Below are 12,725 nucleotides of genomic sequence, written 5' to 3'. Positions count from 1 at the left end.
CCAGGCCTTATACCAAGGATTCGTATAGTAAGACTTCTATACAAATCCTTGCTAATATTAAAGATTCCCTTTATTGTTGAAAACAGGTCACATATGACCTATGGGCCGATATCCAAACACACCCATAGTGTAATATTCTAAATATAGACCAGAAAAAATACCAGAGTTATATGACAACACAGCATTAACTTTGTTTATAGATTATCTTCAGATATAAGAGACCTTTCAACACAAGTAACGAATTAGTAAGTAAAAGTAGTGGCTTCATTTTCAGTCCCTGGCAAAAATGGAACAGGTATTTAAGTTGTTTAACATGTTTTAAGTACGTACGTATACTTCAGTAAGTTCAGAAGGAATTACTAATTTCTGGAAATGGAAGTTTTAAAATCACCCGATCATGCGACAGAGTCGAATAGTTAAATGATATTTCAGACATTGGTATCTTTATTTAACACTGCAATAACGATATTTTATTCACTATAAAATATACATGTATAAAGAAACAAATATGTTCTATTTCAAATGAATCTTTTACGGACTTTGAAGAAACGAAAGCGAAAGTAAAAACGCAGGCACTTGGTTGTTTATACCCTGTTTTTTCCATACAGACTAGTTTTTGCATGAAACTAGTTGACAGTGCTTATTCTTATGGTTAATAACCAAAAAGTATTAACTTGGGACAAATACATGAATATCATATATATATGTCACAGGTACAAAACGAGATTTTTAAAATGTATAAAATTAAGATGTGGTGTGATTGCCAATGAGACAACTCTCCACCAGAAACTAACTGACATTGAAGCTAGCAACTATAGGTCATCATATGGCCTTCAACATTCAGCGAAACTCATATATGCAAATGTACTGAATACAGTAAGTCTAAGGCCAATTAAAATATGATTTGCGGATTATGTTCATTTCCATTACCTGTAACCATAGTTAATTTTGTTTCATTCAAAACTACCTGTTGGAAATTTTTGGTTTTTGTATTTCTTCTGAGTAATATTTAACCAAGATAATTAAGTTGACATATTCTGCTATTCTATGATGACAAAATTATCTTCGGAGAATATAGATTGATTACGGGAAGGGCATGAATTATTCGAGTTATGAGTATTAGGTAGTGTCCAAAGAATGCAAATTGCGGTATGTCACAAATTTCAGTGATTAGAAAACAGTGGATATTTTTTATTTAAACAATGACTATGTGATAGGAAATTTTGACTGTGAATGTGGAACACATTGGTACAAAAAACATGACTGGTAAAGAAATTGACACAAGCACGTATATTGAGTACAAAAAGTCGGCCAACATACAAAATGTATTATATAAAGCCATTAGATTTACCCCAAGGCTGTCATTTTTTGTTGACAAACAGCAAATACCCTCTGTCTCCCAGCACCTCAATAGAGTCATTAAACAACTTCTTCTTTTTGGTTAAGTTCATGTTTTACAAATTGTATAATTATATTTGCACCTTGCATAAGAATGATAAAAGCATCAACCCTAGTATTTCCAACACAGTTTGAGTTTTCATTTCACTCTGTACTCATAATACTTGTGCTTCATACCAATGCATATGGTCTCTACACATCATAGCTTAGAAAGCAAAATAATTGGATGCAGGTAGTCTAAAAGAGAGCATTTGTCCACCTTTTTGTTATTTACTGAAAATAAGTTTCTAAAGCGGTAATTACATTTAGAACAGTGGTTGCCAATCAGAAATATTTATTTAAGAATTGAAAAATAATGTAGAATTCTTTATATAATCAAGTCTAAATTGAAAACAACGTTCAAACCTATGATTGCGTTGGATAAAAACCGCAATTTTTATACGTGTGCATGCAAAACAAATTTCTTGGTAGAGTTGTCTAAATACAGCACATACAACATTTTCCAAAAGACCAAATGAGTGAAATAAAAATAAAAAAATAAAATCCTCCCACCTGCCCCATTTTTTTCAAAAATGTGGATGAAAATCTACTAATTAGTTTTAGTGAGCCTAACAAGGTCAACAACTTACTTCTTCAGAAAAAATACAGGGGTCTCACTTTTTATACGACCGCAAAAAAATTTTGTGGTTGTATATTGGTATGACGTTGGCGTCGTCGTCTGGCGTTGTCCTGCGTCGTCCGAAGACACATTGGTTTTCGCACTCTAACTTTAGTTTAAGTGAATTGATCTCTATGAAATTTTACCACAAGGTTCAATACCACAAAAGGAAGGTTGGGTTTGATTTTGGTAGTTATGGTACCAACAGTAAAGGAATTAGGGGCCAAAAAGGGGCCAAAAATAAGCATTTTTGTAACTTCCAGACATAACTTGTGTGTTAGTGTATGGATCTCTCTGACATTGTACCACAAGGTTCCATATCACAAAAGGAATGCTGGGATTGATTTTGGGGGTAATTGCCTCAAAATTTTAGGAATTAGGGGCCAAAAAAGGGAAAAAAAAACAAGCATTTTTCTAGTTTCATGACAATAACTTGTGTGTAAGTGTATGGATCTTTCTGAAATTGTACTACAAGGTTCCATATCACAAAGGGAAAGCTGGAATTGAGTTTGGGGGTAATTGCCGAAACGTTTAGGAATTGGGGGCCAAAAAGGGGCCAAAATAAGCATTTTTTTAGTTTCCAGACAATAACTTGTGTTCAATTGTATGGATCTCTCTGAAATTGTACTGCAAGGTACCATACCACAAAGGGAAGGCTGGGATTGATGTTGGGGGTAATTGCCTCAATATTTTAGGAATTAGGAGCCAAAAAGGGGCAAAAAACAAGCATTTTTCTAGTTTCAGGACAATAACTTGTGTGTAAGTATATGGATCTTTCTGAAATTGTACTACAAGGTTCCATATCACAAAGGGAAAGCTGGGTTTGAGTTTTGGGGTAATTGCCCGAAATGTTTAGGAACTTGGGGCCAAAAAGGGGCCAAAAAACACATTTTTATACGACCGCAAAAAAATTTTTGTGGTCGTATATTGGTATGACGTTGGCCACATTGAGGTCAAAAGGGTCCAAAATTAAACTTTGTTTGATTTCATCAAAAATTGAATTCTTGGGGTTCTTTGATATGCTGAATCTAACCATGTATTTAGATTTTGGATATTGGACCATAATAGGTGAATGTCCAATTTAAAATTTTTAAGTTCTTAGACCACATTCATTCTGTGTCAGAAACCTATGCTGTGTCAAATATTTAATCACAATCCAAATGCAAAGCTGTATCAAGCTTGAATGTTGTGTCCATACTTTCCCCAACTGTTCAGGGTTCGACCTCTGCGGTCGTATCAAGCTGCGCCCTGCGGAGCATTTTATTAGCTAATGTTTTTCTTCTTGTAGGTAACAAGTGAGACGGAATACCGGTGATAGTTCTGAGAAAAAATTTTCACATACGGTTGATTGAATCTTCTTATTCACTGTTGGAAAGATCAATATTTTTTCTTTAAATTGAGCCATATATGAAGATTTTAGGCCAAGAAATAAAAAAAGTTCTGGTTTACAAGTTTTTAAAAATATCCCAAATGGTCCAGTCAGACACTTTCTGGGAAACCCAGGCTTCATCTGACTAGATTAAAAGCTCTATGGCATACGAATACTGAATTGTATATTACTGTCAAAACTGTCAGACAACTACTATAATAGTTATTACCCTTAAATGATGAATTTTACCAAATTATATTAATTTTTGCCTATTATCTCGAAAACTATAGAAGATAGAGAGAATCTTATTGACGCAATAATGATCAGCACAACAAGATCTACAAACAAGTCAACATGGCCAAATGGTCAGTCAGCTCTTTATTGGAGCTGATGGCAATTTTTTGAATTTTGCTTATTATGTTGAAACTCTGAAAAATTAAATAGAATCTTTATAGAGCAAAAATGATCAGCAAGACATGGTCTGCAAATATGTCAGCAAAGAGGAAATTGTCAGTTGTCTTTTTACAGGAATTATTGCCCTTAAATGACCATTTTTACTTTTTTTTGTGTTTCGAATAAAGACTATAGAAGATAGACAGAAATTAAATAAAAAAATGATCAGTAATACATAATAGATTCTAGTCATGAATTCAATTTTATTCTACAATGTTGGAGAGTGTCCATTGTTAAAGATGCACATAGACCCAGGTACGCAACACAGGCTCTTTAGGGCCTCTTATTTGGAGATCTTAACCCTTCCCTTTTTAGCTCACTTTTCCAAAGGAAATGTTAGCTTTTGCCATCACTTGGCGTCCGTCGTCGTGGTGGTCCATCTTCTCCTCTGAAACTACTGAACCAATTCCAACCAAACTTAAGCTGAATGATCCTAAGGGTATCTAGAATAAAGTTTGTGTTTTATTTTCTGTTTCGTCAAAAAACATGGCCGCCATGGCTAAAAATAGAATATAGGGGTAAAATGCAGTTTTTGCTTATTTTTCAAAAACTAAAGCATTTAGAGCAAATCTGACGTGGAATACAAATGTTCATTAGGGCAAGTTCTATCAGCCCTGAAATTTTCAGATGAATCTAAAAACCCATTGTTGGGTTGCTGCCATTAAATTGGTAATTTTAAGGAAATTTTGCAGTTTTTATACGGCTGTTTACGGGACGTATTAATGTATACCTTTGTCCGTCTGTCCGTCCGCCCGTCTGTCGTCAACATGTCGGACATTAACTCAAAAACGCTCTAACCAATTTGCATAAAACTTTGGTGAATTGTTTATATCTATTGACATGAGCTCCCTTTCGTTTTTTATAAATTTTAGATTTTACAATTTCGAGTTATGGGGTTTTATTCATTAAAAAAAGGGGGATTTTCCAGTTTCCGGACAATAACTCAAGAATGCTTTCATCAACTTGCAAGAAATTGTGGTGAATTGTTTATAACTATTGACATGAGCTCCCTTTCGATTTTTATAAATTTTAGATTTTACGTTTCCGAGTTATGGGGTTTTATTCATTAAAAAAAGGGGGATTTTCCAGTTTGTGGACAATAACTCAAGAATGCTTTCACCAACTTGCAAGAAATTGTGGTGAATTGTTTATATCTATTGACATGAGCTCCCTTTCGATTTTTATATATTTTAGATTTTACGTTTCCGAGTTAGAGGGTTTTATTCATAAAAAAAGGGGATTTTCCAGTTTTCGGACAAAAAATCAAAAATGCTTTCAGCAGTTCTTATGAAACTTTGGTGAATTGTTTATATCTATTGATGTAAGCTCCGTTTAGAATTTTATAAATTTTTCATTAATCATTTCTGAGTTATTGGGTTTTATTCATTAAAAAAGGGGGGATTTTCCAGTTTTCGGACAATAACTTCAGCAGTTCTTATGAAACTTTGGTGAATTGTTTATATCTATTGATGTAAGCTCCGTTTAGAATTTTATGAATTTTTCATTTATCATTTCTGAGTTATGGGGTTTTATTCAGGGGGGATTTTCCAGTTTTCTGACAATAACTCAAAAATGCTGTCAGCAATTCTCATGAAACTTTGGTGAATTGTTTATATCTATTGATGTAAGCTCCCTTTGAATTTTCATAAATTTCTAATATGACGTTGAGAATTAATTGAACTTTTTATGCCCCCGCCGTAGCGGAGGGGGCATTAAGTTTTACCCTTGTCCGTCTGTACGTACGTACGTACGTACGTCCGTCCGTACGTCCCGAAATTGGTTTCCGTTCTCTAACTTGAGTTTGCCTCAACCAAATGTTATGAAACTTATACACAATGCTTATTACCACAAAACACAGATCAAGTTTGAATTTTGGTGGCGTCACTTTAACCGATCTAGAGTTATGCCCCTTTATAAAAGGAAATATTGCAAAATTTTTAGTTTCCGTTCTCTAACTTAAGTTTGCCTCAACCAAATGTTATGAAACTTATACACAATGCTTATTACCACAAAACACAGATCAAGTTTGAATTTTGGTGGTGTCACTTTAACCGATCTAGAGTTATGCCCCTTTATAAAAGGAAAAATTGCAAAATTTTTATTTTCTTCTAAATATCAAGTTTATATAATATATTTTTAAAATTGGAGTTATCTTCCTTTGACCATGATTATAGTTGAATCAACTACAATCAATGCTTTATACAATGCAATGTTTAATTTTGACTTCCACTGATAAAACACAGATCAAGTTGAATTTGGGTAGTGTCACTTTAACCATTATTGAGTTATACCCCTTTATAAATAGAAAGATTGCAAAATTTTTTAGTTTCCATTCTGTAACTGAAGTTTTCCCCAGCCAAACATTATGAAACCTATACACAATATTCATTACCACAAAACTCAGTAAGGATCAAGTACAATTTTTTTGTTTCAGTTCTCTAACTTGAGTTTGCCTCAACCAAATGTTATGAAACTTATACACAATGCTTATTACTACATAATACAGATTAAGTACGAAATTAGGTGGCAACACTTTACCATTCTAGAGTTATGTCCCTTTATAAATATAAAAATTGCTGAATTTTTTAGTTTGTCTCAACCAAATGTTGTAAAACTTATACACAACTGTTCTAGAGTTATGCGTGTTTACAAATAGAAAAATTGCTGAATTTTTAGTTTCTGTTCTCTACTTAAGTTAGCCTCAACCAAATGTTATGAGACTTACACACAATGCTTATTACTACAAAACTCAGATCAAGTTCAAATTTGGGTAGCGTCCCTTTATAACTATATGATATGCAAGCGGGGGCATCATCTGTGTCCACATGTGGACACTATCCACATTTATTTTGTTTATAGTCTGACAACAGATTTACTAAGTATTGCGCAACAGCACAGTGTATTGCACAACAGCTGCTAAAATTAAAGAAATCTTTAATTGAATATAAATTCAATTCATAAAACCAATTTCAAGTTCTTTGACTACATTTATTCAGAAACCTATAATATGTCAAATATTTAATTACAATCCAAATTCAGACCTGTATCAAGGCTGAATATTGTGTCCATTTTTGCCCCAACTGTTTAGGGTTGGACCTCTGCGGGCGTATCCAGCTTCGCTCAGCGAAGCAGTTTATTGGTTATTATCTTGAACATTATTATAGATAAAAATAAACTGTAAACCGCAAAAATGTTCAGCAAAGTAATATCTACAAATAAGTTTAATGACCAAAATTGTCAATTGACCCCTTAAGGAGTTATTGCCCTTGAAGGACAATTTTACACAATTTGTTTATCATGTTTTCTAACTTTTAAAAATCTTCTCTGAAACTACTGAACCAAATTAAACCAAACTTAAGCTGAATGATTCTTAAATTATCTAGAATAAAGTTTGTGTTTCCTCAGAAAACATGGGTGCCATGGCTAAAAATAGAACATGGGGTTAAATGCAGTTTTTGACATGTCTCAAAAACTAAAGAATTAGAGCAAATCAGACAAGAAATTAAAGTTTTCATTAGGTCAAGGTCTATCTGCCCTGAAATTATCAGCCAAATTGGGTATCTGATTTTTAGGTTATTGCCCCTGAATTGATGATTTTAAGGAAATTTTGCAGTTTTGGGTTATTATCTTGAATATTATTATAGATACAAATAAACTATAAACAGCAAAAATGTTCAGTAAAGTAAGATCTACAAATAAGTTTTTATATGACCAAAATTGTCAATTGACCCCTTAAGGAGTTATTGTCCTTTAAAGACAATTTTTCACAATTTGATTATCTAGTTTGCTTACTTTAAAAAACCTTCTCCTTTGAAACTGTTGAATCAATTTCAGCCAAACTTGGGCTGAATGAGTTTCAGAGTATCTAGTATAAAATTTGTATTTTATTTCCTTATACGTCATGAAAAATAGCCACTATATGGCTAAAATGGAACATAGGGGTAAAATGCTTTTTTTTGCTTTTGAAGAAAATATGACAGATACAAAGAACATTTAAATGGCATTTTTAAGCCACTAATAAATATATATTGGAAAGCAAAAATAATCATTGATGAAAGATTTAAGCAAAAAATTACAGGTTAGCGATTCAGGCTCCTGAGAGCCTCTTGTTTAGATTCTGATCAGTAGTAAGATTAAGGAATGATACACATTAAAGAATACTGTTAATTCAGAAATTATTGCGAGGTTTTTATTAATGCGAATAATGCGACTGGGTGAGTATCGCAATAATAAGAACTTGCACTCTGATAACTGAAACATAGACCTGTATGCAGATTTTATCGAAATAGCAAAAATCACAATAATTAAACTCGCGTTTTGTCCATCCTTGAAAAATCGCAATAATAAATGCACGCAATAATTTCTGAATTTACAGTATACAATAAAAAACAATACTGGAAAAGCACTTAATATTACTATTCACTACTGAAAGCAAGCGCAAAGAACTTAACTGGCTGATAAGAAATAAATACATGATCATACTATTGGTTGCTGTACTTCAATGAAGCTTTTATTTTGCACAGAATATATCGTACAGGAGGACATAATTAGTAATGCCAAAACAAAACTATACACTTGATTAAAGAAAAACAAAATAAATATTGAGGTATTGCTCTGAATGTGAATCTGTAAATTGATGTTTATCCAAGTTAGTTTTTATGCCCCCGCTGTAGCGTAGGGGGCATTAAGTTTAACCCTTGTTCGTCCGTACGTTATGTCCCAAAGTTGGTTTCAGTTATCTAACTTTAGTTTGCCTCAACCAAATGTTATGGAACTTATACACAATGCTTATTACCACAAATAACAGATCAAGTTTGGATTTTGGTGGTGTCACTTTTACTGTTCTAGAGTTATGCCCCTTTACAAACGAAAAAAAATGCTGAATTTTTTGTTTCCGTTCTCTAACTTAAGTTTGCTTCAACCAAATGTTATGAAACGTATACACAATGCTTATAACCACAAAACACAGATCAAGTTCGAATTTTGGGTGGCATCACTTCAACCATTCTAGAGTTATGCCCCTTTACAAATGGAAAAATTGCTGAATTTTTCGTTTCCGTTCTCTAACTTTAGTTTGCTTCAACCCAATGTTATGAAACTTATACACAATGCTTATAACCACAAAACACAGATCAAGGTCAAATTTTGGTGGCATCACTTTCACCATTCTAGAGTTATGCCCCTTTACAAATGGAAAAATTGCTGAATTTTTCGTTTCTGTTCTCCAACTTTTAATAAGTTTGCCACAACTTTATGTTATGAAACTTATACACAAGGCTTATTACCACAAAACACAGATCAAGTTTGAATTTTTGGTGGTGTCACTTTTACTGTTCTAGAGTTATGCCCCTTTACAAACGAAAAAAAAATGCTGAATTTTTCGTTTCCGTTCTCTAACTTAAGTTTGCTTGAACCAAATGTTATGAAACTTATACACAATGCTTATTACCACAAAACACAGATCAAGTTTGAATTTTGGTGGTGTCACTTTTACTGTTCTAGAGTTATGCCCCTTTCAAACGAAAAAAATTGCTGAATTTTTTGTTTCCTTTCTCTAACTTAAGTTTGCTTCAACCAAATATTATGAAACGTATACACAATGCTTATAACCACAAAACACAGATCAAGTTCGAATTTTGGTGGCATCACTTCAACCATTCTAGAGTTATGCCCCTTTACAAATGGAAAAATTGCTGAATTTTTCGTTTCCGTTCTGTAACTTTAGTTTGCCTTAAACCAAATGTTATGAAACTTATACACAATGCTTATAACTACAAAACACAGATCAAGGTCAAATTTTGGTGGCATCACTTTAACCATTCTAGAGTTATGCCCCTTTATAAATGGAAAAATTGCTGAATTTTTCGTTTCCGTTCTCCAACTTTAGTTTGCCACAACCATATGTTATGAAACTTATACACAAGGCTTATTACCACAAATCACAGATCAAGTTTGAATTTTGGTGGTGTCACTTTTACTGTTCTAGAGTTATGCCCTTTACAAACGAACAAAAATGCTGAATTTTTCGTTTCCGTTCTCTAACTTAAGTTTGCTTCAACCAAATGTTATGAAACTTATACACAATGCTTATTACCACAAAACACAGATCAAGTTTGAATTTTGGTGGTGTCACTTTTACTGTTCTAGAGTTATGCCCCTTTCATACGAAAAAAAATGCTGAATTTTTTGTTTCCGTTCTCTAACTTAAGTTTGCTTCAACCAAATGTTATGAAACGTATACACAATGCTTATAACCACAAAACACAGATCAAGTTCGAATTTTGGTGGCATCACTTTAACCATTCTAGAGTTATGCCCCTTTACAAATGGAAAAATTGCTGAATTTTTCGTTTCCGTTCTCCAACTTTAGTTTGCCACAACCATATGTTATGAAACTTATACACATGCAATGCTTATTACCACAAAACACAGATCAAGTTTGAATTTTGGTGGTGTCACTTTTACTGTTCTAGAGTTATGCCCTTTACAAACGAAAAAAAATGCTGAATTTTTCGTTTCTGTTCTCTAACTTAATTAAGTTTGCTTCAACCAAATGTTATGAAACTTATACACAATACTTATTACCACAAAACTCAGATCAAGTACAGATTTGGGTAGTGTCACTTTTACTGTTCTTCAGTTATGTCCCTTTATAACTTTATATGGTATGCAAGCATGGGGCATCATCTGTGTTCCATGAACACATTCCCCATTTATTTTTATATTCATCGGAATGTGTAATACATATAACTTAACTTCAAAAACAATTTACCTGCAGGTACAAGTAAATTAAAAAAAAACTTGTATAAGTGTAATTTCTAACTATGTTCATCATGTTCATGTGCAAGTCTCAAATCAATTTATCTTAATTATAGCTACATGTATTTAGTAGATTAACAAAAGGTACTTTTAAAGCTTTAAATATATACAGGTGATAAAAATAAATACAGAAAAAGCACTATTAATTCTGTAATATTGACCTATTACTAATGATAAAACCACAAGTGCAAGCAAAGCAATGATTAATGATACCATATCAAAGGAAGTTCCTAGTGACAGAAAAAGGACATAATCTATTGATAATGAAATCATGTTGTACTACTGATAGATGTATACTACACTGATATACTGGAAGCTGTAATTCAAAGTAGATATTTTTACAGCAACTTCATAAAAATAACATGGAAACATGATCTTGGCAAATGCAAAGAATAAATAAGTACAGAATGTAAAGCCAAAAAAAATGAATTTATTGTTTTCATCAATGATGCTAATTTTTGTTTTCAGGAACAAATGGATCGGGAAAGTTTGGATGATCTGCAAAAGCAACTATTGACCTGTCCTGTATGTCTGGAAGATTTTCATGACGACACACACACAAAGGTGTTACCTTGCCTCCATTTGTTATGTGAGGCTTGCATCCCAAAAATAGTAAAAGACGGAGTCCTTCCCTGTCCAACCTGCAGAATGGAACATCAATTTGGCTCTTTTCCAACAGACAATACAACTAGAGATCTTTCTGATTATGTGGTGGTAAAGACATCACCAACAGTTGCATGTGAAGGTAAAGGATGTGAGGAAACAAATGTTGCATCCCACAGATGTCGACCCTGTGGAGAGTTTCTATGTTTAGATTGTGTGGCAGCACATCGCCGAACCACTGTGACAAGAAGTCATGATTTGATACCACTTGAAGAACTTAGAGATGCTACTGATTTCACAGCCTTTTGTCATCCTCAGACATGCCAGGTCCACCCTGGAAAACCTTTAGAGCTATACTGCAGTAAACAAGAATGTCAGAAACCCATCTGTGTCACATGTGCTGTAATCTACCATCAATATCAAGAAGGGCATGGCTTGGTTGATATCATTACAGTTGGGAATCAGAGACGTGATGAAATCAAACAGATGGTATGTTCAGTGAAAGAAAAGTCCAATATCATATCCAAAGTATTGAATGAGATAAATGATGAAAGAGATGAAATTGATCTACGAAAAAAACAGATATATAATCAAATTGATGGAGTGATTGAAATATTGCATCAACAGATAGATCGTACCAAAGAAGCCCTGAAAGAAAAAGTAAATAAGCAAGTCTCCCAGAAATGTCAAAGCCTTGAGGAACAAGAGTTGAAGTTGAAAAGTATAAAATCTAATATGGATCATGCAGTTTTATACTCTGACAAAGTAGTTTGTCATTCAAATGTTCCTGCCTTCCTCCAGCTTGATAAAACCATTTCAGACAGACTTCAGAATTTAACAGTTGAACAGTTTGATAAGGAACCTTGGGAAATGGCGGCATTTGGCTTAGATTGCAGTGAGGTCAGTACTGATATACAAACCACATTAAACCAAAAGATGCATATCTGGTCAAGCTCTATCTTTCCTCCAAATACTTCGATTCAACAGCAGAGAGGAGGTGTTCCAGGAGAGGAGGTGGTTTTTGACATTGAGCTATTTACATCAGAGAAAACACCTGCTGCTGAAGAAGCCCATTTTCAGGCTATGATTACAGACCCACGTGGTAAGTTTTGTCTGAAAATAAACTTATTTTTCACACTGTCAGTCCTTGTTTCATCCTTTCCCTCTGTCTGTTCTGACCAGTAAAGTAGAGAAACATATCATGATTATAATGAACAGAGGATATGAGGTAAACAACAATTACAGCCTGGGTAGACAAAATTGATTCAACCGAGAGCCATCAACTATCAGTTGTAACTTCTCTTTCAGTTCAGTGTCTGTGAAACTCCTCCTTTACATGCTAAATATGTCAAGTTACATGTGTGGTTTGCCAAACAATTAGTACTAGAAAGGTTGAATACAATATACATTCAATTTCTAACACTA

General features: G+C 33.5%; 1 protein-coding gene and 1 long non-coding RNA gene across 3 annotated transcripts in view; one reads left to right on the top strand and one right to left on the bottom strand.

The window, feature by feature from the left end:
* LOC127730563 (uncharacterized) overlaps nt 1-12,725 on the bottom strand; it is a 345,980-nt gene that overhangs the window by 312,743 nt on the left and 20,512 nt on the right. The gene's annotated exons all lie outside the window — the stretch shown is intronic.
* The window catches only part of LOC127730541 (E3 ubiquitin-protein ligase TRIM71-like), a 34,784-nt gene continuing 22,205 nt past the window's right edge, over nt 147-12,725 (top strand). The window contains exons 1-2 of one of the 2 annotated variants that reach the window (XM_052238978.1): nt 147-245; nt 11,166-12,402. In XM_052238978.1, the coding sequence (XP_052094938.1) occupies nt 11,172-12,402 (1,231 nt within the window). In that variant the 5' untranslated portion in view covers nt 147-245; nt 11,166-11,171. The other variant, XM_052238977.1, reaches the window with a different exon arrangement.

Source organism: Mytilus californianus, unplaced genomic scaffold (assembly GCF_021869535.1).
Source record: "Mytilus californianus isolate M0D057914Y unplaced genomic scaffold, xbMytCali1.0.p SCAF_2, whole genome shotgun sequence".
Taxonomy (NCBI): Eukaryota; Metazoa; Mollusca; class Bivalvia; order Mytilida; family Mytilidae; genus Mytilus; species Mytilus californianus.
Note: the sequence above shows the minus strand (reverse complement) of the source record. Positions and strands in the feature narration are given on the sequence as shown.